The sequence below is a fragment of the Rhinopithecus roxellana genome, chromosome 16, assembly GCF_007565055.1.
Source record: "Rhinopithecus roxellana isolate Shanxi Qingling chromosome 16, ASM756505v1, whole genome shotgun sequence".
In the NCBI taxonomy this organism is placed as follows: domain Eukaryota; kingdom Metazoa; phylum Chordata; class Mammalia; order Primates; family Cercopithecidae; genus Rhinopithecus; species Rhinopithecus roxellana.
This window is the reverse complement of record NC_044564.1, coordinates 34,736,113-34,762,513: the sequence shown is the minus strand read 5'-3', so window position 1 is coordinate 34,762,513 and position 26,401 is coordinate 34,736,113. Positions and strand designations below refer to the sequence as shown.

The following is a 26,401-nucleotide window of genomic DNA, read 5'->3' as shown; positions in this document are numbered from 1 at the left end:
ACTCCCGTCTCAAAAAAAAAAAACAAAAAAAAAACAAAAACATATTTGAAGCTGAGAACCTTTTTAACCACAGACCAAATATAAAACTGTCACTCGTCTTAGGCTAAGCCATCAAAGCCAATTTACATCACAGAGTGGGTCATTTTGCTAAGAGTATTGCCTGCTACAGAGGACAAAAAGGAAGGCCCAAAAGGCCTAGACAGCTGCCATCGCAAACATCAGAGCGGAGACAGGACAAGTGGGAAAGGAAGGGGAGGGCCTCTGGCAGCAGGCACTTGGAAGCACAGGGGGATGTAGTCAGATTTTCAAAGCCAGAGGATACTTAACAGGCACTCATTTGAAAATGTTTCATGGGTTAAACTGAATATGAAGTAAACAAAAAGGAGTACACCACATTTAAACCTAGACCTAAATTTTAATCTATATACATTTCTATCTGCCTCCTTTTTGAATAATGTCACCAGCAAACATAATGTATAATCTTTTAAAAGTGCCAAAAGTAACAGGTAAAGGATTTTTTTTTTACACATCTGTATTCTTAGATATATAATTTGTGATGTCATGACACACAAAAATCACAATTTTCATGTAATTTAGTTTCTATCTTAGAAGTCCTCCTAAAAATCTCTTCTAAATGTATTTTACCAAAATCTCATACAAGTGTTTAATTAACCCCTTGATTTGAAACTTCTTTTGGATAACGTTTTGGAACTACTCAAATGTTAAAGAGCATACACCTTCTTCGGTTCTTAACATGGACAGAGAGCTACTGTTTCTCATCTCCAGCAGTGCATTTTTTTTTTTTTTGGTCAAGAAATTTATTAACCTTTACAAACACTATTTTCACTCAATCATTCATAAAAAATGATTTGTGATTAAATCTGTAATAAAACCATATAATGTTCATCAATGCATTCAGTAAGACCAGTTTCTTCCATGGAACATAATAAACCACTTTAAAACAGCAGTTTTCATTCACGTCATATAAGGCTGTCAAACTAAAAGTATTCCTTATAATGAGTTATCCAAGAAATCCATCTCACTTCCCGTGATGTGGAGCCTGGTGATGTGCCCTCGAAGAGTGGGGTCTGAAAGAAGACTCTGCCCCTTTGTGGCCACCTTCCCAGTCTCTCTCAAACAAGTTTCACAACAGGAAAATATTTATGAGCAGAGAAATCAAATTCAGGAGGAACCTGTTAAAGAAAACCCAGAAAGTCAATTAATGTATCTACAAATATTCAGATGGTACACAAAACAAAGACTATTTTTTAGAGTTTCTTGTGTTCTTAGAAACAAGGCAGCACAAAATAGATTTTAAAAACTAGGTTAATGACAAAAAAGATAGGATATGGAAGAAAAACCAATTAATTTGTTTTTGAGTTTTATGAAGATCGTAAGAAAACAGGCTGACCAGCTGTTTTCTATCTTTGGAAAACAGTTAAAAAAGATAAACAGTCAAAAATTATAGAAAAGGCATTCAGTTAGATCAGGGGTCAGCATACTTTTTAGTTCCAGGGTAACTGACAGAACTAAGCAATGAGATGAGAGAGTCAGTCAGTAGGAAACCAGGGCAGGAGCGGAGGAAGGCAGATCACAAGAAACACTGGAAGAAAACAAGGTGCACAACACACACAGGCAAATGCCTCCACGGCTGGCCTCTCCACAGCGCAGAATCTGTGCTCTGAAATACTGACGTGGCATGGATGATACAACATTACCAAAAAAAAGCTTATAGACTCCTCTTCTGAGCCATTACAAAGAAGTCTTTCATTATTAAAGCACTCACTTTCCCAAAGGCAGATGACATTTAAATACCTCGTACTTCTCCCATAAAATTTTCTTTACATAAATTTTCTTTTTTTACCCCAAGTTATTCAGTAATTTACACAGCAAGGAGATGGAAAACATATGGGCAGATTTTAGAAATTTTAACGCAACAAAATATACATCTCAAAGCAAAATGGCAAGCTCTAATTTTTTGCTGCTGAACTAAACTTTTTAGAATGATTTTTGTTCAGTGGTTTAATTTTTCCTGTAATATTTACACATCTCATTGGAAAAAATTATGAAACTTCACAATAATTTAAGACCACTTCTTTTTCCCACAAAGTACTCACTTTAGATTCCTTTTTGTGTCCTCCTGCCAATAACTTCATAACCACAAAGTTGGGTTTGGCAACCTTTAAAATTCTATTAACCTGAAACATGAACATAAAACTATTGAAACATTAACTTCATAGTCAAAATTTCTCTTTTTCTTTTTTGAGACAGAGTCCTGCTGTCAACCCAGGCTGGAGTACAGTGGTGAGAACACGGCTCACTGAAGCCTCCACCTCCTGGCTCAGGCAATCCTCCCACTTCAGCCTCCCAAATGGCTGTGCACCATCACACCCAGCTCATTTTTAAATTTTTGCAGAGACAGGAACTCACTATGTTGCCCAGGCTGGTCTTGAACTCCTGGGTTCAAGCAGTTCTCCCACCTTGGCGTCCCAAAGTGTTGGGATTATCAGCGTGAGCCACTGTGGCCAGCCAAAATTTCTTAATTATAGATACTAACAGGAACTTTGTATAATGGAATTGTTGATGTTTTATTAAATAAAGGCAATTTAAAATTCTAAATATATTTCTTTTAATAATACAGAACTTCATTTCGATTAACTCTGAATTGAAATGGCTACCTTATCTCGCTTTCCTGAATAACAAATAAATTAGGCTGCAAAGTCCTGAAAAGGCAGCATAGCATACATAGTATTAGGAGCACAGACTCATCTTTGAATAAATGAATGAAGTTTCACTAAATTAAATATGTCATCTATCATAGGTAGCTCCTCAAATTTTTAGACTCCCCCTATATATTTTCTTAGATGGTACATATAATTTTTAAAACGTGTCTCCCCATCCCTCTTCCAAGCACTCTGCTTCCCTCCAAGGAAGGAAACAAAACTACCAATTCTGACACTATCTTTCTAAAGATATTTTATACTCGCACATATACATATAGGCTTCCCTTGTCCCCTTTGATGGAAACTGCACCATACTATGCATATTAAAGTGCGCCTTTCTTTTTAGATTTCTTAAATCATACGGAGCATTCCATCACAGTATGTAAAGAGCTTCCTCATCCTCCTTAAGGCTGCGTAGTATTCCACTGTATGAATGTATCATCATGTATCAGTCCCCTGTTGATGGATACTACTGTTTCTTCCTGCTTTTTGCTATTAGAAATCCTGCTGCAATGAATACTTTTATGTTCATCACTCTCACTTCCTGTATGTGTTCATGTATCTATATAAATCCCAAAAAGCAGAATTGCTGGATCTAAGCATTAATGATCTTTGACAAATAGATCTACCCCTCTATGGAAGTGGTCCCAAGATATACTTCCCAAAACAGTATGTACACATTACAGGTAACTTTTAGAAAATAAATGTATTTCAATAAAATTAGGGATATGGTAAATTATTAAAATACCAAAAGCCTGAAACAATTTTTTTTCCCCAAGTTTATTTTGATATCTCAGAGTCTTCAAAAGCAATAGCCTTTATTTTAAATGGTCAAGTGGAATAAGGTTGTTTCTGTGACAACTGGCCTGGTCATTTTTCATATTTATGTAAAACTTAGTTACGTTTTAATAATTTTTTTTTTTTTTTTTTTTTGAGATGGAGTTTCGCTTGTCACCCAGGATTGGAGTGCAATGGCGCAATCTTGGCTCACTGCAACCTCCACCTCAGGGTTCAAATGATTCTCTTGCCTCAGCCTCCCAAGTAGCTGGGATTACAGACAGGCATGCACCACCACGCCTGGCTGATTTTTTGTACTGTTAGTAGAAACGAGGTTTCACCATGTTGGCCAGGCTGGTCTCAAACTCCCGACCTCAGGTGATCCACCCACCTGGGCCTCCCAAACTGCTGAGATTACAGGTGTGAGCCACCATGCCCAGCCCCCTTAACAAACTGATTAAACCAGAAATGTTTCAATGCTAACATTTTGAGCTATGAATCAGATCAGTCTGGATCTTATGCTTATCTTTCTTACTTCATGATTGTGAGTCATAATTTGTCTTTGCATTGACTTCTAAATTTACACAAAGCAGGTATTTACATCACCTCATTCTTAAAATTAACTTGAAGTCTGACAAGGTTAGTTTGACAAAACTATCCGAAATCTTTCACAGAAACATGACAAGTTATATTCACTAACACTATTAAAGTTCACTTTCATAATTAACTTTCATCCAGCAGTAAGAGATGTATTTCCTGCCACGCTTTTCCCCTAAAATTACTGTCTCACCTCATGGTCCGGGTTAGGAATATTTTCCAATATCATTTTTGCCTGCTGAAAGTGCTTACTAGCTGCCACATACAATTCAGGAGACTGAGGAGGAGGGCTATATTTATTGAGGTCAGACATTTCCTAAAAAGAAGGGGAAATATAATTCAAAACATGTTTAATATGAACAATTCTAAACTTCCATTTCTAATTATTAAAGAATTCTACATTTTCTATCCACTCATATACAGACACTGGGGCAAACATTTGGCACATCTCCCTCTTTTTTCCTAGGTAATATGTAATTCTCAACCCTCATATGCTACCTCATATTATTCTTATAATTTAAGTAACTGTAAATGTAACAAGATGGCTAGGTACAAACAGCATCTCTCTACGAAGGTCTAAGACTGAAGATTTCCGAACAATTTCCTTGAGCAGGTTCACCTTGAACTGTAAGTAGTGCACGGGCGGCGGGGTCATCACACTGTTGAACGGAGCAAACCTGTGCTCATACCGAACTTGTTCACTATCAAGCTCAAACTTCGGTTTACGTACTTTGCCATCCATGTCAAATGCAACCATGGTCTAAATGAAAAAGGGAACAAGAAAAAAGATGAAATCAATATGAAAAAAGCAAACACTCTCATCAATACGGAATAGAAGACAAGAAACAGCTATTTAAAACCTTCAAGTAAACACTTCTGAAAAAATGAGGACATATAATTGTCATAAGCACACGTCCTATTTTCAAACAAAGTCCATGTTCTGCTTTATGCATTTTCATGTAAGTTGCCTCAAATGATTTCTTGGACTGCCAAGTACAACTTAAGAGTTAGTACCCACTGCCTCTTGAAAAAGCCTGCTTTTGCTTAAGCCATTGGTTGTGGAGCTCACCCTCTTCCAAATACACTCCTAAAAAACCTAAATTCCATCTCTTCCAGGAAGCCTTGCCTGATCATCAATCAGAAGTACTCTCTTCCTTTTCTTACTACCTGTCACAGACACATCAACTGGTCTGTTGCTACAGATTTGAAACAAGGACCATATAGAATTGGTATCTCCTGCAATGTACTCAGTACAAAGTATCTCACACACAGCAAGGATTCAAATGGTTAACAAATTAATGACAATAAAGGTAATCCTCAAGCAGACACAGTAAAACAAAGGTGAAATTATAATCTAGAAAGAACCACAGAAAAGAGTTTAAATAAACTATATAATAGGAATACAGCTAAAAGGTAAAAAGAACTTCACTTTCAACAACTTACTTTAAACATTCCAGCACACATGTTCTGATACGCTTGGCTCATTGTGATCTCTCGGCTCAAAGGGCGAACTGTAATTAGAAAGAAAAACATAATCTTCCACAATCTCTTCCTCCTTCCTCTTGCATTATTGCAAAAGAAAGTCTAATTTAAAAAAATCTTCCAGCTTATATACTAAATTAAAACTTCAGTTTGTTTCTACAGGTTAAATTTTATTTATGGTCAAAATCTACAAATAATAAAATATAATAATCATGTCCCCAAATAGCTAATACTATAAAATTCCAGTATAAAGTAATTATAACTTTTCTGAATTCACCAGAGATTTAACCTTTTAAAGGAAACCCACGAATACAGTGATTTAACGACCCATCCAAACTGCTTTAAGTCCTAAGGAAATATGAAGCAGTATTTTACAATAATTGCAGCAATATCTATAGCCTTCCCTAAGTGATCAATAGGGCAGTCCCTTTGAAACAGTTCTCTGTTCTCATGGTTCTTGGGTGATGCCCAAGGCACCTTTCGGTGCCCACTACCACAGCACAGCTCCAGAACTACTGCCCTCCTGAGCTATCAGGCTCTGTCAAAAGGTCAATGGCCTCCTGCTGTCGTGTCCCCTAACCTGTATCTTGCTTGCACACGCCACGTGGCTACTTCTTGGTCAAAGATTCTCTGATAGACAGAACAGCAAAGAAATGAAAGCAAGGAAAGGAACCAAAAAGCTTATGTCATTAATACTGGGACTCAGTCTCTACCTTATAGTTTCTGAAAAGAGGAGGAACAAGAGCTAAAATATAATGAGTAACTCACAAGTAGTTCCATCTATTTATCTGTAGAAATTAAAGTACACTCTGTTGCTAAGTTTAAAAATAATCCACAGCACCTTTCTTTTTTTTCTTTGTTTTTTTACTACTACGGCCTTTCTGCTGCTCTTCCATTATCCTTTCCTCTGCCATTTGAGAGCCGTCTGCACGACTCAGTGTTGACATCAACCATGCATAAAGGAATTCAGAGAGATACCTTAAAGGATACAAAATGTTAGTTAATGGTAGATGTCTAAATGAGACAGCTTTATCAACACATATATTAACAACAACAGATACTTCAAATAATGCTTCAGGTCTTTAAAAACAGATCATTCGATTATAGATCTTACAGGAAATGAACACAAGGATTAATTTTCCCTTTCAACATTTTACAACTTTCCAGATTTCCTGATAATTATACATGTACATATGCAAATCAAATGAATGCCATTAAGTTTTCATTATATCAGAACACAGTTCAGTTCAGTCTATAAATATTTTAATCACAAATAAAATCAGAAAAAGATAAATTATTGGCATTATAAAAAATCATTCTTAAAAAGAACATTCACATTTACAATTTACTTGAGTTTAATAAACAAAATATAAAACAAAACATTCTACCAGACACTAATTTTTCAGAACTTTAACACTGCTAAGCCACAAAAGTCTTCAAATCTAGGAGACTATATATATATATACATATATATATATATATATATATACACTTCATAACATAATCAATAATAATAAGACCTATAATTGCATATGGAGAGTAAATAATTCCTGGCCCTGAATTCAAGAAAAACATTTACTATAGTACCCTTTTACAGTATATAACTGAATTTTGTTTCCCTGCCACCCTACAAAATGTGAGAGTCCATAACAACTCATATACCTTAATTCAAGTGAAGGATTTCTATAGGGAACTGACGGTGCCGTCTACCTTCTGTTTATCTAACCTAAGGACACATGAGTGAAGGGGACAACTAAGATGCAGCCTTTTCCTCTCAAATATCAGGTACCTCAATGATCTATTAAGTGCTTTATCAAAATTAATATACATTTATGTCTAAGAGAGTGCTGATACTCTATACCAATGGTTCTCAGATTGTCATCTCTGGGCCAGCAGCAGTTAACCTGAGAACCAGTTAGAAATGCAAATTATTCGGTCTCACCCTAGACCTAACAGGTCAGGAATTAGCCCAGAAATTTGTGTATTAACGCACTTTCCAAGTGATTACGATGCATGTTAAAGTTTAAGGATCACTGTTTTTGCTGATGATTTAAAAAGAGTCCACATGCTTCAGGGATCATATGCATGAAAAACAACTAAAGGTTATCTCAGGGAAATGCAGGAGCCCAATCTGTCATTTTGAAATTAAAAAGCAGTTCAAAAACAATTATGAAAAGACCACAAGGGTATTTATGGGCAGAACTAAAGTTCTTTTAATAAGAAAAGAAACAAATCTTATGAATATAGACAAATGTGTAATGGAGTATTTATGAGTATCATTTATTTGCTGAATTAAGATCCCAATTCTCTGTGCAAAAAAGCATATAAAAATTAACAAAACCAGTATTGTCTACTATGAATAACAAAATGTACTATCCAAAGTAGCTATATAAATACCTGTTATTAAGGATTATTTGGTATTATCTATATAAATGTTGAAGAACATATAGCAAGGAAAATTATTCTCATATTGCTATAGTTGATGCTCAAACTCACTTTTCATAAGCAAGAGTTATCTGTCAAGAGCCTTCACTGCTCGTAACAAAATCTACATCAACAGCATGGAAGAGAATTACTTTCCCTCCCACAGCAGTGACTTCAGAGAATATAGAATATCTTAATTACTAAGTTCAGTAAGTTTAAATAAGTTTAAAAGGTGAACTCTATTAAAGTCTAACATACTAAACCTGAGTGTTTGTGATGAGTAACACAGGTCATTAGTTTAAAATTATGTGCCAGATTGAGAAAAAGATTCAAAATAACTGAATTCATTAATGCTCAATTTTATTTTCTTTCTATGACAGCTTTTACATGCCTAAAATATGTTCAAGCATCCTCTTACTAGGTTTCTTTATTTTGTCCTCAAGTGAAAGGGAAGAACTACTCTGTTGAAGATCATCTTTTATCAACTCCAAAGCTCCTGAAGTGCATCCTCAGCACCACGGTTTGAAACAGTTATGCTCCCAGTAATCAGCTTGGTCATGATTTCTTCTAAGCAGACAGTCCTGATTCCAATTTGATGTTTAACTCTGTCAAGTACATCCACAGCTAGTGCCACCAAATTCAGGGCAAAACGTGTTAATTTTTCTCCATACAAACAAATAAATGATCTTCAATCAATCCATTTACTTTGGAGTCATTTTTTTGTTAATTTTTACATATTTGGAAAAATACACTCATGCAATATTATAGTACTTAAAGATATTCAAGATGATCCAGCTCTAATTTTCTAATTTTTCCAAATGTCCCACAACTAAAGGTAAAATATACTAAATGAAAAAGTACCCTGAAATTAACTCTAAATTCTCTCAGATCTTATCCATTCCACCTACCACCAATTTTAACTCAAACTGTGCTCTTACCAATATATGTAATAGTACTCGTGCATACTGTAGAGTTCCAATTCAAAGCCACTTAGAAGATACTGTATCATAATGCGAAGGTTATGGTAAAGGACCCAGGTACCTAAACAGGCCAAATGTTGCCTTTGGGGTTCCTGTTTCAACAGCATGGTGTGAAGCGCTGCATCAACCTTTTCTGCCTATTAAAATAAAATGTCATAAACTGTGTTCGTTTTGTTTTCTTAAGGTAATGAGAGAACTTTAAAAAAAAATACAGCTAAAAAGAATATAAGCAGAAAATTTAAATCTGACCACCCAAAGAAATATTTTTAAATGCATTTTTAGTTAGGTTTACATTCGAAGTTCTCATTTCAAAATGGTTAACATTTACCTAAACATGCCTTAAACTAAAAAGACATCAATTTTAAAGGACAAAAATACAAATAATACACTTCAGGTCTTTACTTATCAATATTGCTGCTGTACATATATTAACTTTAAAATTAATATATTAATATTTTTATATGTAACCTTGTTATAAAACTATCATTTTATACATATTTCATAATTTATTCCTATTATCAAAGAAATATTTAAGATGTCTATCAGTTTGGATTACTGTTCTGCTTCATTTTGTAAACGCTGGTGTAAGAAACTTATATTTTAAGTGAAAAGTGGATCATGTTGAAAAATTAAACAGTCAAAATATTGTTCGGAAGAATTGTTTTTAAAAATCTGGACAAAGTGTGTGAGTCATTTAATTTTAGAAAAGAGGGGAACCTGGCTCTTACCTCATCCTGCAAGGTAGCAAATTCCTCAAGAATATGACCAAGCTTATCTCTCTGTCGAGCCCTGTTATGTCCATGGATCTGAATAAGACTACAGAATGGCTGCAATACACATATAATTTGTCAACCGTAAATATGAAATTTCCTGGTACCAAAGAAACTTAACATTCCAAGTTCACAATCTGGTTTAAGGGAAAAAAAATGCTGTGTATATGAGAACTATGTCTATGTATACTTTTAATTTTACATAGGTGTTTAAGGAACTCAACACCAGAATTTATCAATAACTGGAAAAAACATAGCTTCATGTGAAACTTCCCTTCATATGGTAAAAATATCTTCTTTCGATCTTTAGATATCTTCTTGCAATTTCATGAGGACAATTTCTTTCCTGCTTATTTTGAGTCAAAAGCCAATGTTCAAGGCTGACATTCCTGTGCCGCTATAAATATACCAGAATGCCTAATAATTATATAGCTTAAGAAGAGCTAATAGCCACAAACCTTGACTATTGTTCTTTATTCCTGCTTTCTCCATACAGCGTTCTCATCTAAAATACTATGCAACATTCCACTAACCACGCAAGAGACATGGATTGGTAAGACGCTTTAAGTGTGAATTAGAAGATTCTCGAAGTATAATACTGTTTTATATTTGCATTCTTTGACAGATATTATCTCATTTGATCAATAACTACCCTGTAAGAGGTCAGAGAAGATGTAAGCATTTTACTCTTTAAAGAGTGGAAAGTCGGGTCGGGCATGGTAGCTCACCCCTGTAATCCCAGTGCTCTGGGAGGCCGAGGCGGGTGGATCATGAGGTCAGGAGTTTAAGAACAGCCTGGCCAAGATGGTGAAACCCCATCTCTAACAAAAATACAAAAATTAGCTGGGCGTGGTGGCAGGCACCTGTAATCCCAGCTACACGGGAGGCTGAGGCAGAGAACTGCTTGAACCCAGGAGGCAGGGGTTGCAGTGAGCCAAGACTGTGCCACTGCACTCCGGCCTGGGTGACAGAGTGAGACTTTGTCTCCAAAAAAAAGGAAAGTTTATAAAAAAAGTAATGTGCCTGATAAAATATTAACGATAAAAAAGAAATGAAATCTGGTCTTCTGTTTTTCTTTTCCCCATACCATGCTGCTTTTTTTTTTCTCTCTCTCTCTACATATACATAGATAAACTTTTAGTAACTGGAAGTAGACCCAAAAAAGTCGCCTGTTGGAGTTCTCTAAGAGAAATACTTACATCTAATTAAATAAAAATGAAGCCGGGTGCAGGGGCTCATGCCTGTAATCCCAGCACTTTGGGAGGCCAAGGCAGGTGGATCACTGGACCAGCCTGGCCAACAGGGTGAACCCGTCTCCACAAAAACCACACAAAATAGCCAGGTGGGGTGCCGTGAGTCTGTAGTCTCAGCTATTCCGAATGCTGAGGTGAGAGGATCACTTTAGCCCTGGGGGTAGAGCTTGCAGAGAGCCAAGATCACACCACTGCACTCCAGCCTGGGCAACAGAGGGAGACCGTCTTAATAAATAATTTTTTAAAATTAAATAAAAATGAATAATTCAACTCACTACAAGATTTGCATTTTTTCCTAATTACTTGAGATGAAAAAGTTTGTGATCTCATTTAAATTAATAATTTTTTTTTTTTTTTTTTTTTGACAGAGAGTTTTGCTCTTGTTGCCCAGGCTGGAGTGCAATGGTGTGATCTCTACTCACCACAACCTCTGCCTTCCGGGTTCAAGTGATTCTCCTACCTCAGCCTCCCGAGTAGCTGGGATTACAGGCATGTGCCACCATGCCCAGCTAATTTTGTATTTTTAGTAGAGACAGGATTTTTCCATGTTGGTCAGGCTGCTCGAACTCCCAACCTCAGGTGATCCGCCTGCCTCGGCCTCCTAAAGTGCTAGGATTACAGGCGTGAGCCACCATGCTCAGCCAATAATTTTAATTTTATTATAACTCAGTTCATTAATATAATACAAAGATAAGTGTATAAGGATGTTAAAAATATTCTTTGTTAAGGTTTAAAAAAAAAAAAGTTTTTATGTCCATTCACAAAAAATTTCAAGGAAGCAACTGCTGTTTTCCCAGTTGAGTCATAACATTCCCTATCTGCGGTCCTCGCAGGCTGCAGGGAGAGGTCATCCAAGGCTGCCTCTGTAGCTAATAACCTATCAGAAGACCTTAGGTTATAAAACCATCCACTCAAGTGTTAGGAGTTTTTATCTATTCACTGAAAGTAAGTAAGAAATGTTAGATGAAAAAAAGCATTAATTAAAGACATTGAAGGAATTACAGTCCAGCAATTTATTATTCTTATTTTTTGAGACAAAGTCTCACTCTGTCGCCCAGGCTGCAGTGCAGTGGCATGATCTTGGCTCACTGAAGCCTCCTGGGTTCAAGTGATTCTCCTGCCTCAGGCTCTTGAGTAGCTGGGACTACAGGCGTGTGCCACCACGTCTAGCTGATTTTTGTATTTTTAGTAGTCAGGGTTTCACTATGTTGGCCAGACTGGTCTCAAACTCCTGACCTCAGGGGATCCACTTGCCTCAGCCTCCCAAAGCGCTGGGATTACAGGCGTGAGCCACCGCGCCCGGCCACAGCCCATGATTTTTAAAGTACCCATTACGACAATCCAAATTGTAGCTCTTACCCGAACACAGTGAGTAACAAAGGAGTCAATACAGTCCTTAGCCTGGTGATTATTATATAGGTAGCACCTGCAAGATAATAGTCACATCATTAAAATCTATTCGGCCCAAACGAAAGCAGCAGCAATTACTGCAGATGCTACAAATGACAGAGAAGGTGAATTAAAGAGAAAATGGAACCAATTCCTAAGTTAAAGAATGCTAGTATTAGATTATGAAACATTTTACAATTATTATGTAGTTCACACAATACATCTGTGATATTTCCAATTCCTATAGATCTATATTTGCACAATCAGAGTTGGATCCAGTAAGATCAAATTAGCAAGGAGAAAAGGAAAAGTCCAAAGCCCTACTTTTTCATGACCCTACTTCAGTGTCATATATATTTTCCTACAACTGATTTCCTCATGGACTGTGCTCATAATAGTCATTACAAAGAAAACACTATACAGGATCCTAATTTTTTCTGTATCCCCACTCCTCACCATTGGTTATAAATCACTGAAACATCCCTTTGGCACCTCATCTCTTCTCACAAAGTGGTTTCCTTTACGGTGTTCCTTATCTGATAAACAGAGCCAAGGTCACACAATGGAAAAGACAGTGCAACCAGCACCCAGGAGAAAGAAAAAGGTGAACACAGGCATTTGGTGAAATGGGAAGTGCTGAAGGTTCATTACATCTTTAACCCTAGAGCAAGAAAATTACCTGAGATTAAAATAAAGCACTTTAAAAAGGCTCTCTCAATCTAAAGATGATTATTTTCAAATTTTAAAATTCAGTAGAAAAAATATGTTCATTAGTAGCCTTCAAGATCAAGAGGAAGAACTTTCTCACAACAAAGCAAAAATAACCAGGAGACGAATGTCATGAGGCATAGGTAAGGGAGCTCTAGAAGACTCAGTATGCTAGGAGCTCTAAAAAAGGAAAAAACAAAACAGATGAAAGTGAAGCAATAAATAAGTAATAACAGGGACAAATGATCTGACTGAAAACTTGAGTCTTTAATGACTGAATTCCAGATAGGACTAGCTGAAAATCACACATGAATATTCTGGTAAAACTTCTGAACTCCTAAAATAAAGAGAAACTCATCAACACTCCAGAAGAAGTTTCAAATCACTTACAAAGGAAAAGATAATTCTCATCTACAGTACTGAAATTTTTAAAACAGAGGAACAACTGGAACACCACACAATAAACTTTTCCATATATATAGTTACTTAGCATTATCTGTGGTAGCTACGTTCCATAAAGTTTCTGAAGATACTAAATTAGACTATTAAATCATTGCTAACAGGGGAAATAAAGGGTTAGATTCCTATGAGCCTCTGGTCACATTTCCATGCACTGATCAATGCATAACCTTGTTTTATTTGTATTTCTGTTTAAGACATCTTATTTAATGGATTAATAGACTGTTGATTTATTAACATCAAACTCAGACCCAATAGCATATACCAAATGTGAACAGGCTGAATTCTGCTTTCAAAAGATTTGAGCTAACAAAAATTACACCACCATGTAAAAGAAACATATTAGGCCGGTGCAGTGGCTCAAGCCTATAATCCCAGCACTTTGGGAGGCCAAGGTGGGCAGATCACTTGAGGTCAGGAGTTTGAGACCAGCCTGGCCAAGACAGGGAAAGCCCATCTCTACTAAAAATACAAAAATTAGCTGGGCACGGTGACATGCACCTGTGATCTCAGCTACTCGGGAGGTTGATGTGGGAGAATCGCTTGAACCTGGGAGGCGGAGGTTGTAGTGAGCTGAGATGATGCAACCGCACTCCAGCCTGAGCAATATTATGTACATGCAAATATTTCAAAATCCAAAAACATCAGAAATCTAAAATACTTCTGGTCCAAAGCATTTTGGATAAGAGATACTCAACATTTATTATGAAATATTTGGAGGTCATTACATAGAATTAGTTAGATCTACCATGAAGTAATTGGTGATAGAAAGCCATCGTGTATCTTTCAGTGGAAAAAGATACACTTTGTTAAGCGTATATATTTTTTTAACAAAGTGTAAGTGCTTTGTTAAGAAATAATGACTCCTTTCTTTCCTTCCCCATTGGAAAAGCCTGGTATTTCTCAGAATGCCAAATCAAATGATGATTCTTTCTGCATGCAATCCTTTTCAGCCTCTGATGGCAGCATGTTTTCGGGGCAGTGTCTCTACTAGAGCAAAGCTGAAGGACTTACACTGGAGACAAAAAACTCAGAGGAGTTATCAGAAATTTTGTCAACCTCATAAAAACCTTAGTTTTAACCTAAACAATGTGGCAGAGATCAGTTAATTTTAACACGATTAAGTTACTTTTACATGGAGATTTGATCCCAAACAATTTTGATAAAGGAGTACAGAGAAGTTGGGCTTTTAAAGGAGCACATACAACTCTAAAATGTCTTACAATACTTACTTGGGGGAAAGCACCGGAGGACTGACAAAAGACCGAAGTGCATCTTTCACCATGTCTTGCATGAGATGAGTTCCAAAGACCTTTTTGTTATCCACCAGGAAAGTGGTCTTAAAACAAATGTTACATATTAGTTATGGTGTCACACACAGAGTTGTCATTACTATGAAATGAGTATACTGATAAATACCACAGACTACACAAGTTATTAAAATATAAAAAGTTCGTGAAAATTTTTTATAAATTGCTGTCTCCACAATGAGTGTGACTTATTAATCCTTATTGAAGGTGAATTCTGATGTAGAATAAAAAATGTACAGAAACAAAAATCTCCCAAGAGTAGTAATATTAAAATAGTCAAAATAAACTGACTAATCAGATTATGTCAAATAGCTAATGTATTAAAAAATGCTTCATAAACTATGAAATAGTAAATGGCTATAAATGTTACCTGATAATCCTATGTTTACCTCTAAGGAATGTTTTGTAACATATACAAATATTTAAATATTTCAATAACATATACAAATATTTGAACATGAAAAAATTTAAAATAATTTGCATTTAATGTTTTAATTTCCTTCCCTTAACAATCCACTATAATTTAATATTTAATATACCATACCTTGATTTCTTAACACTGTTTTTAAATTTTATTTTAAATTCACATATAGTAAAATTTATGTTTGTTGTACAGTTACAAGTCTAACAAAAGCATAGTTTTTCAAATCAGTCTCACAATCAAGATACAGAACAACCTGTATCACCCTAAAAACATTCCCTCATGGGATCCCTTTGTGGTCAAACGCTCCTACCGCCCCAAACCCCTGGCAACCACTGATCTGCTCTCCAACTCTATCGTTCTGCCATTTCCAGAATGTCATTAAAATGAAATCATATAGCCTTTTGAGTCCGGCTTCTTTCACCCAGCAGTTGAGATTCGTTGGCATTGGTAAGTGTATCATACTTCATTTTATTTCTGAGTAGTATTCCTCTGTGCAGGTACCACAGTATGTACCACACTGACCAGCTCAAGAACACTGGGTTGTCTGTTTTTGATGATCATGAACAAACAGCTCTACACATTTGCAGAGGTTTCCAGAAGAATGTCAAATTTCACTTCTCTTAGGCAATCAACTAGGAGTGTGAGCTACATGTTTAATTTATAAGAATGTGCCAAGCTATTTTCCCAAGTAGCCAAACCACATTACATTCCTATCACCAAATACATCCTCGCCAGCACTTGGTATTATCAGATTTTTTTTTTTTTTTTGAGATGGGGTCTCACTCTGTTGCCCAGGCTGGAGTGCAGTGGTGTGATCTTGGCTCACTGCAACCTCTGCCTCCTAGGTTCAAGCAATTCTCTGCCTCAGCCTCCCAAGTAGCTGGGATTACAGGCGCCTGACACCATGCTGGACTAAGTTTTGTATTTTTAGTACAGATGGGGTTTCACTATCTTGGCCAGGCTGATGTTGAACTTCTGACCTTGTGATCCACCCACTTCCACCTCCCAAAGTGCTAGGATTACAGGCATGAGCCACTGTGCCTGGCCAGATTTTTTTTTTTTAAGATATTCTAAAAGGTGGATAGTATTTCTGTGGTTTAATTTGCATTTCCCTAATATTTACCATGCTGGATTTGAATATTTAATATACTGAATACTGCTGAATATTAACCATATGAGATTTGCACCTAAGTATTTCATTTTTTGTTATTGTAAATAGTTCAGTTTTTAAATTTTGATCTCCCATTGTTCATTTCAATTATATAGAATTACAACTGCTTTTTGTATAATGACTTCATATCCTATCATCTCATTAAATTCACTAATCAGTTCTAGGAACTTCCTTGTAAATTCCATGGGCATTCTACATGGAAAATCATGTCATCTCCAAGTAGACAGTATTTTTTCTTCCTTTCCAATCTGTATGCCATTTATTTCTTTTTCTTGCTTTATTGTGCTGGCTAAGATTTCCAATGCTGAATAAGAGCGAAGTGGCATCTTTGTCTTCTTCCGATTCTTGGAGAAAACCATTTAGTCTTTCATCATTAAGTATGATGTTAGCTGTAGGGTATTTTTGTGTATGTCCTTTATCAGGTTTAGGAAGTTCTCTTCTGTATCTAGCTTTGCTAAGAGTTTCAAATCACGAATGGATATTGAATTTTGTCAAATGATTTCTGTGAATATACTAAGATTTTAGATAATACGGTATATTATGCTGACCAATTTTCAAATGGTGAACCAGGCGTGATTCTTAGGATAAATCTCACTTGGTCATGGTGTACTATCTCTTTTTATATATTGTTGAATTTGATTCATTAATAATTTATTGAAAATTTTTACATTTGTATTCGTGGAATAAGATTTTCACATCTGTGTTCATGAGGAAACTATGGTCTATAGTTTTCCATGTTTGTAATTTTGGTTTGGTTTTGATAGAGTAAATTCTGGCTCATATGAGTGTTCTTGCCTCTTTTATTTTCTGGAAGACACTGCACAGAGCTGGCCTGGAGTTTGCATTGTTAGGTTTTTAACTATAAGTTCAATTTATTTAACAGATAAGAAATTATTCAAATTATCTGTTTCTTCTTGAGTGAGTTTTGGTAGTTTGTATCTACATTTAAAGGAATAGGTCCATTTTATCTGCTTCTGCATTTATGGACAGAGTTGTATATCCCATTACTATCCTTTTAATGTTTATAGAGTCTGTAATGATACCCTTTCTTTCATTCTTGATATTAGTCATTTCTATTTTTCTCTTCTTATGTCTCATTAGAGGTTCACTGACTTCATGAATATTTTCAAAGAATAAGCTTTGGGTTGCACTGATTTTCTCCACTGTTTTTCTGTTCCATATTTTACTAATTTCTGCTCTTCATTATTTCCTTCCTTCTGTTTACTTTAATTTGCTCTTCTTTTTCTGGTCTCATACAGTGGTAGCTTAAATTACTAACTGTAGACTTTTTTTTTTTTTTTTTGAGACAGGGTCTGACTCTGTTGCCCAAGGTGGAATGCAGTGGTGGGATCACAGATCACTGCAGCCTGGACTTCCCAGTTCAAGCGATCCTCCAACCTCAGACTCCTGAGTAGCTGGAACCACAGGCATGCACCACCACACCCAGCTCATTTTTTGTAGACTGGGTTTTGCCATATTGCCTAGGCTGGTCTTGATCTCCTGGACTCAAGTCATCCACCCACCTTAGCCTCCCAAAGTGCTGGGATTATAGGTGTGAGCTACCGTGCCTGGCCACATTGAATGTTTATATGAAAGGAAAGTATGCCTGGCATGGTGGCTCACACCTGTAATCCCAGCACTTTGGGAGGCCGAGACAGGTGGATCACCTGAGGTCGGGCATTTGAGACCAGCCTGGCCAACATGGTGAAACCCCATCTCTACTAAAAATACAAAAATTAGCTAGGGATGGTGGTGTGCGCCTGTAATCCCAGCTACTCAGGAGGCTGAGGCACAAAAATCACTTGAACCCGGGAAGCGGAGATTGCAGTGAGCCAAGAGCATGCCACTGCACTCCAGCCTGGGCAACAGAGTGAGACTATCTCAAAACAAAAACAAAACAAAAAAAAACATTCAATGCTACAAATTTCCCTCTAAGCACTGCTTTAGTTGTAGCTCACAGATTTTGGTATGTTATATTTTGATTTTCATTCAGTTCAAAATATTTTTGAACTCCCCTCAAGACTTCTGTCTTTGACCCATGTGTTACTTACAAGTTGTTTAATTTCAAAATATTTGGAGATTTTCCTGGATATCTTTCTCTTGTTGGTTACTAGTTTAATTCTAAAATAAGAAAGATACTTTGTGTGATTTTGATTGTTTTTGAATTACTGAGGTTTGTTTTATGACCTAGGATATGACCTTGATGAATGTCTAATGCTTAAAGTTAATACTTCAATTAAAAAATACACAGCACTAACTGGAAAATCCTTTAAAAGCATCTACCTTTTGTTCAATCAACCAATAAAACAATGTCAATACACATATAATGTTTAAAGAAATATTGTGAAACTAAGTGGAACTTACCTGTAACAGAGATCTTGAAAGAACACATGGTGACTGTTCACTAAATTCACAGAAAAAATCCTAATAGATACATAAAGAAAAAGCAGTGTCATTAACAGATTAAACAAAAGCTAAAAATACTTCATCATATAGAGTATAATTTTTACTAGACCTTCTGGAAATGACATAGTACCAGAGTTAAAATATGACAAATAAAGGTTATTTCTATAGAAATTGTTTAATTGTATAAAAGGGACAATGGATAATTCTAGACTCTAAAAACTTTTCTTAAAAAAACTGACCAATCATGGAATTATGTGGATACCAATATTAAATTTGTATACCATAAAAATAATACCAACAATAATTTACTAAGTCATGGCAGAACTTTAGTTCCTATTTCACAGAAATAAATTCCAAGTAACCAAGTTAACTGGATGCACATTACTGACTGTTGCTGACTACAGGAAAAGACCAAAAGATACGGGTTTCTGAGCAAGATTCTACCAAGTGATCAAATAAGCCTAGGCGTCACCTGCTGGATCACACGCCAAAGCTTCAACAACAAAAGTACCTCACTAACACACCCGACTCTGAAACCGGAGACAAGAAGTCAGCTTCAAATAAAGACCCTACAGAAAGCCTCGGCCCAGTGAAAACATCCAGAAAAGAAGTCTATTGACTTTACTCAATCTACAATGCAGTTAAAGGAACACCCACACACAGAGATGAGAAAGAACCAATGCAAGAACTATGGTAACTCAAAAGGCCAGAGTGTCATACGTCCTCCAAATGACTGCACCAGTTCTCCAACATGAGTTCTTAACCAGGCTGAACTGGCTGGAATGACAGAAATAGAATTCAGAATACGGACAGGACCAAAGATCATAGAGATTCAGGAGGATGGCAAAACCCAATCCAAGAAAAATAAGAATCATAATAAAGTGATACAGGAGCCGAAGGATAAAATAGCTGGCATAAAAAAGAACCTAAAAGGTCTGACAGAGCTGAAAAATACAAGATTTTCACTATGCAATCACAAGTATTAACAGCAAAATAAACCGAGGTGAGGAAAGAATCTCAGAACTTGAAGACTGGTTCTCTGAAATAAGACAGTCAGACAAAAATAAAGAAAAAAGAATAAAAAGGAATGAAAAAAACCTCTGAGAAGTATGGGATTATGGAAAGAGGCCAACTCTGAATCACTGGCATCCCTGAAAGGGAGGGGGAGAAAGCAAACATCTTGGAAAATGTATTTCTGAGTACTGTCCGTGAAAACTTCCCCAATCTTGCTAAAGAAGCCAACATTCAAATTCAGGAAATACAGAAAAGTCCTGCAAGATTCTACACAAGCAGATCATCCCCAAAGCATACAATCCTCAGGTTTTCCAAAGCCGAAATGAAACAAATGTTAAAGGCAGCTACAAAGGAAGGGCAGGTAACCTAAAAAGGGATCCCCATCAGGCTAAAAGGAGACCTCTCAGCTGATACCCTACAAGAAGAGATTGGGGGCCTATATATTCAACATTCTTCTAAAAATCTTCAACCAAGAATTTCATATTCCACCAAACTAAGCTTCCTAAGTGAAGGAGAAACAAGATCCTTTTCAGATAAGCAAAGGTTGAGGGACTTCATTACCACCAGTCCTACCTCACAAGAGGATCTTGAAAGGAGCACTAAATACAGAAAGGCAAGACTACTACCAGCAAATACAAAAACACACTTAAACACACAGACTAGAGTCACTATAATGCAATCACAAAAACAAGCCAACATAATAACCAGCTAACACCATAATGACAGGATCAAGTCTACACATATCATACTAACCTGAATGTAAACGGGCTAAATGGCCCACTTGAAAAACAGAGTGACAGCTGGATAAAAAAGCAAGACCTACTGAGGTGCTGTCTTCAAGAGAGTCATCTCACACATAATGACACTCATAGGCTGAAGGGTTCAATTCAACAAGAAAACCTAACTATCCTAAATATATATGCATTCAGATTCCTAAAGCAAGTTCTTAAAGACCTACAGAGAGACACAACTCCCACACAATAACAGTGGGAGACTTCAACACTCCAATGACAGTATTAGATGGATCATCTAGACAAAAAATTAACAAAGATATTGAGGACCTAAACTCAGCACTGGACCAAACGGATTTGACAGACCTTTACAGAAGTCTCCACCCAAAACAACAGAATATACATCCTTCACATCACCACAGGGCACATATTCTAAAATTGACCACACAATTGGACATAAAACAATACTCAACAAATGTAAAAGAACTGAAGTCATACCAAACATACTCTTGGACCACAGCGTAATAAAAATAGAAGTCAACACAATGAAAATCACTCAAAACCATGCAATTACATGTCAATTAAACAACATGCTCCTGAATGCCTTTTGGGTAAATAATGAAATCAAGGCAGAAATCAAGAATCTCTAGGACACAGCTAAGGCAGTGTTAAGAAGGAAATTCATAGCATGTATTGTCCACATCAATAAGTTAGAAAGATCTCAAACAACCTAACTTCACAACTGAAAGAATCAGAGAAACCAAGAACAAAAAATCCCCAAGCTAGTAGAAGACAAGGACTAACAAAAATCAGAGCTGAAATGAGGGAAATCAAGACACAAAAATCCATTCAAAAGATCAACAAATCCTGCAATTAGTTTTTTGAAAAAAATTAATAAAATAGGCTACTAGCTAGACTAATTAAGAAGAAATGGGAGAAGATCCAAATAAACATAATTAGAAATGATGAAAGGAATATTACCACTGACCCTAAAGAAATAAAAACCACCATCAGAAACTACTATGAACATCTCCACACACACAAACTAGAAAACCTAGAAGAGATGGATAAATTCCTGGACACAAACACTCTCCCAAGACTGAGCCAGGAAGAAATTGATTCCCTGAACAGACCAGTAATAAGCTTCAAAACGGAATGAGTAATAAATAACCTACCAACCAAAAAAAAAGGCCAGGACCTGACGGATTCACAGGTGAATTCTACCAGATGTACAAAGAAGAGCTGGTACCGTTCCTACAGAAACTATTGCAAAAAACTGAGGAGGGACTTCTCCCCAACTCCTTCTATGAGGCTAGCATCATCTTGACACCAAAACCTGGCAGAGACCCGACAAAAAAAGAAGACTTTAGGCCAGTATCTTTGATGAACATTGATGCAAAAATCCTCAACAAAGTACTTGCAAATTGAATCCAGCAGCACATCAAAAAACTAATTGACCACGATCAAGTAGGCTTCATCCTTGGGATGCAAGGTTGATTCAACATACAAAAAATCAGTAAATGTGATTCATCACATAAACAGAACTAAAGACAAAAATCACATGATTATCTCAATAGATGCAGAAAAGCCTTTTGATAAAATTTAATACCCCTTCATGTTACACTCTCAATAAACTAGGTATTGAAGAACCACACCTCAAAACAGTAAGAACCATCTATGCCAAACCCACAATCAACATTATATGGAATGGGCAAAAGCTGGAAGCATTCTCCTTGAAAATCGGCACAAGAATGCCTTCTCTCACCAATTCTATTCAACGTATTAATAATATTAGAAGTCCTAGACAGAGCAATCAGGCAAGAGTAAGAAATAAAGGGCATCAAAACAGGAAGAGAGGAAGTCAAACTATCTCTATCTGCAGATAACATGATTCTTTATCTAAATACCCCACAGTCTTGGCCTCAAAGTTCCTTCAGCTGATGAATAACCAGCAAAGTTGAGGGATACAAAATTAATGTACAAAATTCCCTAGCATTCTGATACACAACCAACAACCAAACTGAGAGCCAAATCAGAAAGACAATCCCATTCACAACTGCCACCAAAAAAAAAAAAAAAACCACCTAGGAATACAGCAAACCAGGGAGGTAAAAAATCTCTACAATGAGAATTACAAAACACTGCTCAAAGAAATCAGAGGAGACACAAACAAATGGAAAAACATCCCACACTCATGGATAGGAAGAATCAATATAATTAAAATGGCTATATCGCCCAAAGCAATTTACAGATTCAATGTTATTCCTATCAAACTACCAATGACATTCTTCATAGAACTAGAAAAAATTATTTTAAAATTTATATGGAACCAAAAAAAGAGCCTGAATAGCCAAGGCATTCATAAGCAAAAGGAACAAAGCTGGAAGAATCACATTACCTGACTTCAAACTATACTGTAAGGTTACAATGACCAAAACAGCATGGTACTGCTGGTACAAAAACAGACACATAGACCAATGGAACAGAATAGAAAGCCCAGAAATAAGGCCACTAATCTACAAACATCTGATCTTTGACAAGGTTGACAAAAACAAGCAATAGGGAAAAAACTCCCTACTCAATAAATGGTGCTAGAATAACTGAGCCATAATGCAGAAGACTGAAGCTGGACCCCTTACATCATATACAAAAATCAACTCAAGTTTTTTTTTAATTATTATTTTTTACATTAAATACTTAAATGCAAAACCCAACACTATAAAAATCCTGGAAGAAAACTTAGGCAATATCATCCCGGTCTGAGGAACAGGCAAAGATTTCACCAAAAGCAACCACAACAACAGTAAAAATTGACAAATGGGTTCCAATTAAACTTAAGAGCTTCTGCAAACGAAACTGTAAACAGACAACCTACAGAATGGGAGAAAATATCTGCAAACTATGCATCTGACAAAGGTCTAATATCCAGCATCTATATGGAACTTAAATTTACAAGAGAAAAACAACCTCATTAAAAAGTGGGCAAAGGACATGAATAGATACTTCTCAAAAGAAGACACACGTACAGCCAACATGCATATGAAAAAAGTTCAATATCACTCAACATTAGAGAAATGCAAATCAAAACCACGAGATACCATCTCACAGCAGTCAGAATGGCAATTGAAAAGTCAAAAAGTAACAGATGCTGGTGAGGTTGGAAAGAAAAGGGAACTCTTATACACTGTTGGTAGGAGTATAAATTAGTCCAGCCATTGTGGAAAGCAGTATGGCAATTCCTCAAAGAGCTAAAAGCAGAACCGCCATTTGACCCAGTGGTCCCATTACTAGGTATGTACCCACAGGAATACAAAGCATTCTACCACAAAGACACATGCACACGAATGTTTACTGCAGCACTCTTCACAATAGCAAAGACATGGAATCAACCTAAATGCCCATCAGTGACAGACTGGATAAAAAAATTGTGGTACGGCCAGAAGCAGTGGCTCTCACCTATAATCCCAGCACTTTGGGAGTCCGAAGCAGGCCAATCACCTGAGGTCAGGAGTTCGAGACCAACCTGGCCAACATGATGAAACCCCATCTCTACTAAAAACACAAAAATTAGCCAGGCGTGGTGGCGCACACCTGTAATCCCAGCTAAATCCCAGCTACTTGGGAGGCTGAGGCAGGAGAATCGCTTGAACCCAGGAGGCAGAGGTTACAGTGAGCCGAGATCACGCCATTCCACTCCAGCCTCAGCAACAAGAGCGAAACTCTGTCTCAAAAAAAAAAAAAAAAAAGAAAAGAAAGAAAGAAATTGTGTTACATATACACCATGGAATATTATGCAGCCATAAAAAAGAACGAGATCGTGTCTTCTGTGGGAACATGGATAGAGCTGAAGGCTATCATCCTTAGCAGACTAACGGAGGAAGAGAAAACAAATCCTGCATGTTCTCACTTACAAGTAAGAGCTAAATGGTAAGAACTTATGAACACAAAAAAGGAAACAACAGACACTGGGATCTACTTGAGTGGGGAGGGTAGGAGGAGGGAGAAGAACAGAAAAGATAAGTATTGGGTACTGAGCTTAATACCTGGGTGATGTAATAATATATACAACAAACCCCTGAGATGCGTGTTTATTTATGCAACAAACCTTCACATGTACCCCCAAATGTAAAATTGTTTTTAAAGAAATTCATCTAAAAATGAAAAGATACAGGTTTATATGTAGATGTAAAACCAGATGACAAAATACACTGAAACGCTAACATCTATAAAGGGTGGGACAGCAGTTATTTATCATCTTTGCAGTTCTCTGCATCTTCCAAATTTTATAGTTAAATAATAATGTATGTATTTTAATACTTGGATTTGTTAATGATAACTATTTGGGCTTGGGATAGCAGCTCTTCAGAAACCGAAACCAGAATAAATGCCTATTCAGGCATCTATGTGATCAAGCTCTTTATTAAGAAATCCTGCAGCTTGCTGAGAAAAGTCTAAAGGATCACTGACAATGCCTCAGCTACCTACCCTTGGTTAGAACCAATGTGGGTCCCCCTAAGGTAACTGCAACGGGCCATGGTTTCCTCAGAGGGCTCGGTGAAATTGACCGACAATAATGGCAGACAACTTAGCCTTCAATATCAGAAGCCTGTCACAACGCAAGTCAGCCCTGTTGCTTACTAAAAAAAAATATTTTAAAGTCCGTTTGCCTACCGATACAACTGGTAAAACAACCATATACATTAAAAACATATTACCTTATGGTTGATGTGGGTTTATAGGTTGATTTTACCTAAAGACCTTGCAATTAATCTAGTGAACACAAATGCATATCCACATAACAATTACGATAAAAAAAAAGTCAATCTGGCAGAAAAGAGTAAGAAAATATATATTCTCATTCCACATATGCTATTATAGTCATCTAATTTGGTTACTTTAGAACCTCTGAACCTTAGTTTGTTTAGATGTAAAACTGTCTGTGATCTTTTTCCTAGGAACTTTTAAAATTCTGATTCTTATAACACAGTATAAGAAAGCAAATGCAACATAAGGTATTAAAGGCATAATGAGTGAAAGTTTAGTAAAAGAATGAAGACTTAAGCTGGGTTTTAATGACAAAAAATTAATAGAAGGAAAAATAAAGAACATAAACAAAAGCACAAATCTTTACTATCAACTACTTCCCAGAGACTGCTGCTGGGATCTCAAGGAACACAGGTACAGTGGCAACCAGCAACCAAAGGGGAAGATTTCACAGAGGAAATCACATGGGGCTGGCAATTCCATACCTCAGCGTGTAAGGTGACACTCAAATGCCTAGCTATGCCATAGATGTTACTGTACTTACGTCCTAAGAACAACAGTACTGTCTTGCACATTTTCTACCCTTCCAACTAACCTTACATGTGCTACTATAACCTTACCAATTAAAAAGCTTTTCTGCTGTCAGCGGGTACAGGAGAAAAAAACAAAAAACAAAAAAAAAAGCTCCATCCCTGAATGTTCTTTTTTTTTTTTTTTTTTTGAGACAGAGTCTCACTCTGTCGCCAGGGCTGGAGTGCAGTGGCCGGATCTCAGCTCACTGCAAGCTCCGCCTCCCGGGTTCACACCATTCTCCTGCCTCAGCCTCCCGAGTAGCTGGGACTACAGGTGCCCGCCACCTCGCCCGGCTAGTTTTTTTGTATTTTTTAGTAGAGACGGGGTTTCACAGTGTTAGCCAGGATGGTCTCGATCTCCTGACCTCGTGATCCGCCCGTCTCGGCCTCCCAAAGTGCTGGGATTACAGGCTTGAGCCACCACGCCCGGCCTCTGAATGTTCTTAA

At 36.7% G+C, this 26,401-nt stretch overlaps 1 protein-coding gene across 5 annotated transcripts in view; it reads right to left on the bottom strand.

Annotated features, from left to right (window-relative positions):
- Positions 1-395: 395 nt before the first annotated feature.
- NAA35 (N(alpha)-acetyltransferase 35, NatC auxiliary subunit) overlaps positions 396-26,401 on the bottom strand; it is an 89,061-nt gene continuing 63,055 nt past the window's right edge. For 3 of the 5 annotated variants that reach the window (XM_010378072.2, XM_030919293.1, XM_010378071.2), the window contains exons 13-23: positions 18,832-18,891; positions 14,795-14,901; positions 12,366-12,432; positions 9,712-9,810; positions 8,942-9,120; positions 6,421-6,557; positions 5,541-5,608; positions 4,717-4,857; positions 4,291-4,413; positions 2,118-2,198; positions 1,134-1,193 (exon numbers count right to left, since the gene is read on the bottom strand). In XM_010378072.2, coding sequence (XP_010376374.1) covers positions 1,134-1,193; positions 2,118-2,198; positions 4,291-4,413; positions 4,717-4,857; positions 5,541-5,608; positions 6,421-6,557; positions 8,942-9,120; positions 9,712-9,810; positions 12,366-12,432; positions 14,795-14,901; positions 18,832-18,891 — 1,122 coding nt within the window. Of the gene's footprint in view, positions 1,194-2,117; positions 2,199-4,290; positions 4,414-4,716; positions 4,858-5,540; positions 5,609-6,420; positions 6,558-8,941; positions 9,121-9,711; positions 9,811-12,365; positions 12,433-14,794; positions 14,902-18,831; positions 18,892-26,401 lie in introns of all 5 variants that reach the window. The other 2 variants (XM_030919292.1, XM_010378069.2) reach the window with 2 other exon arrangements.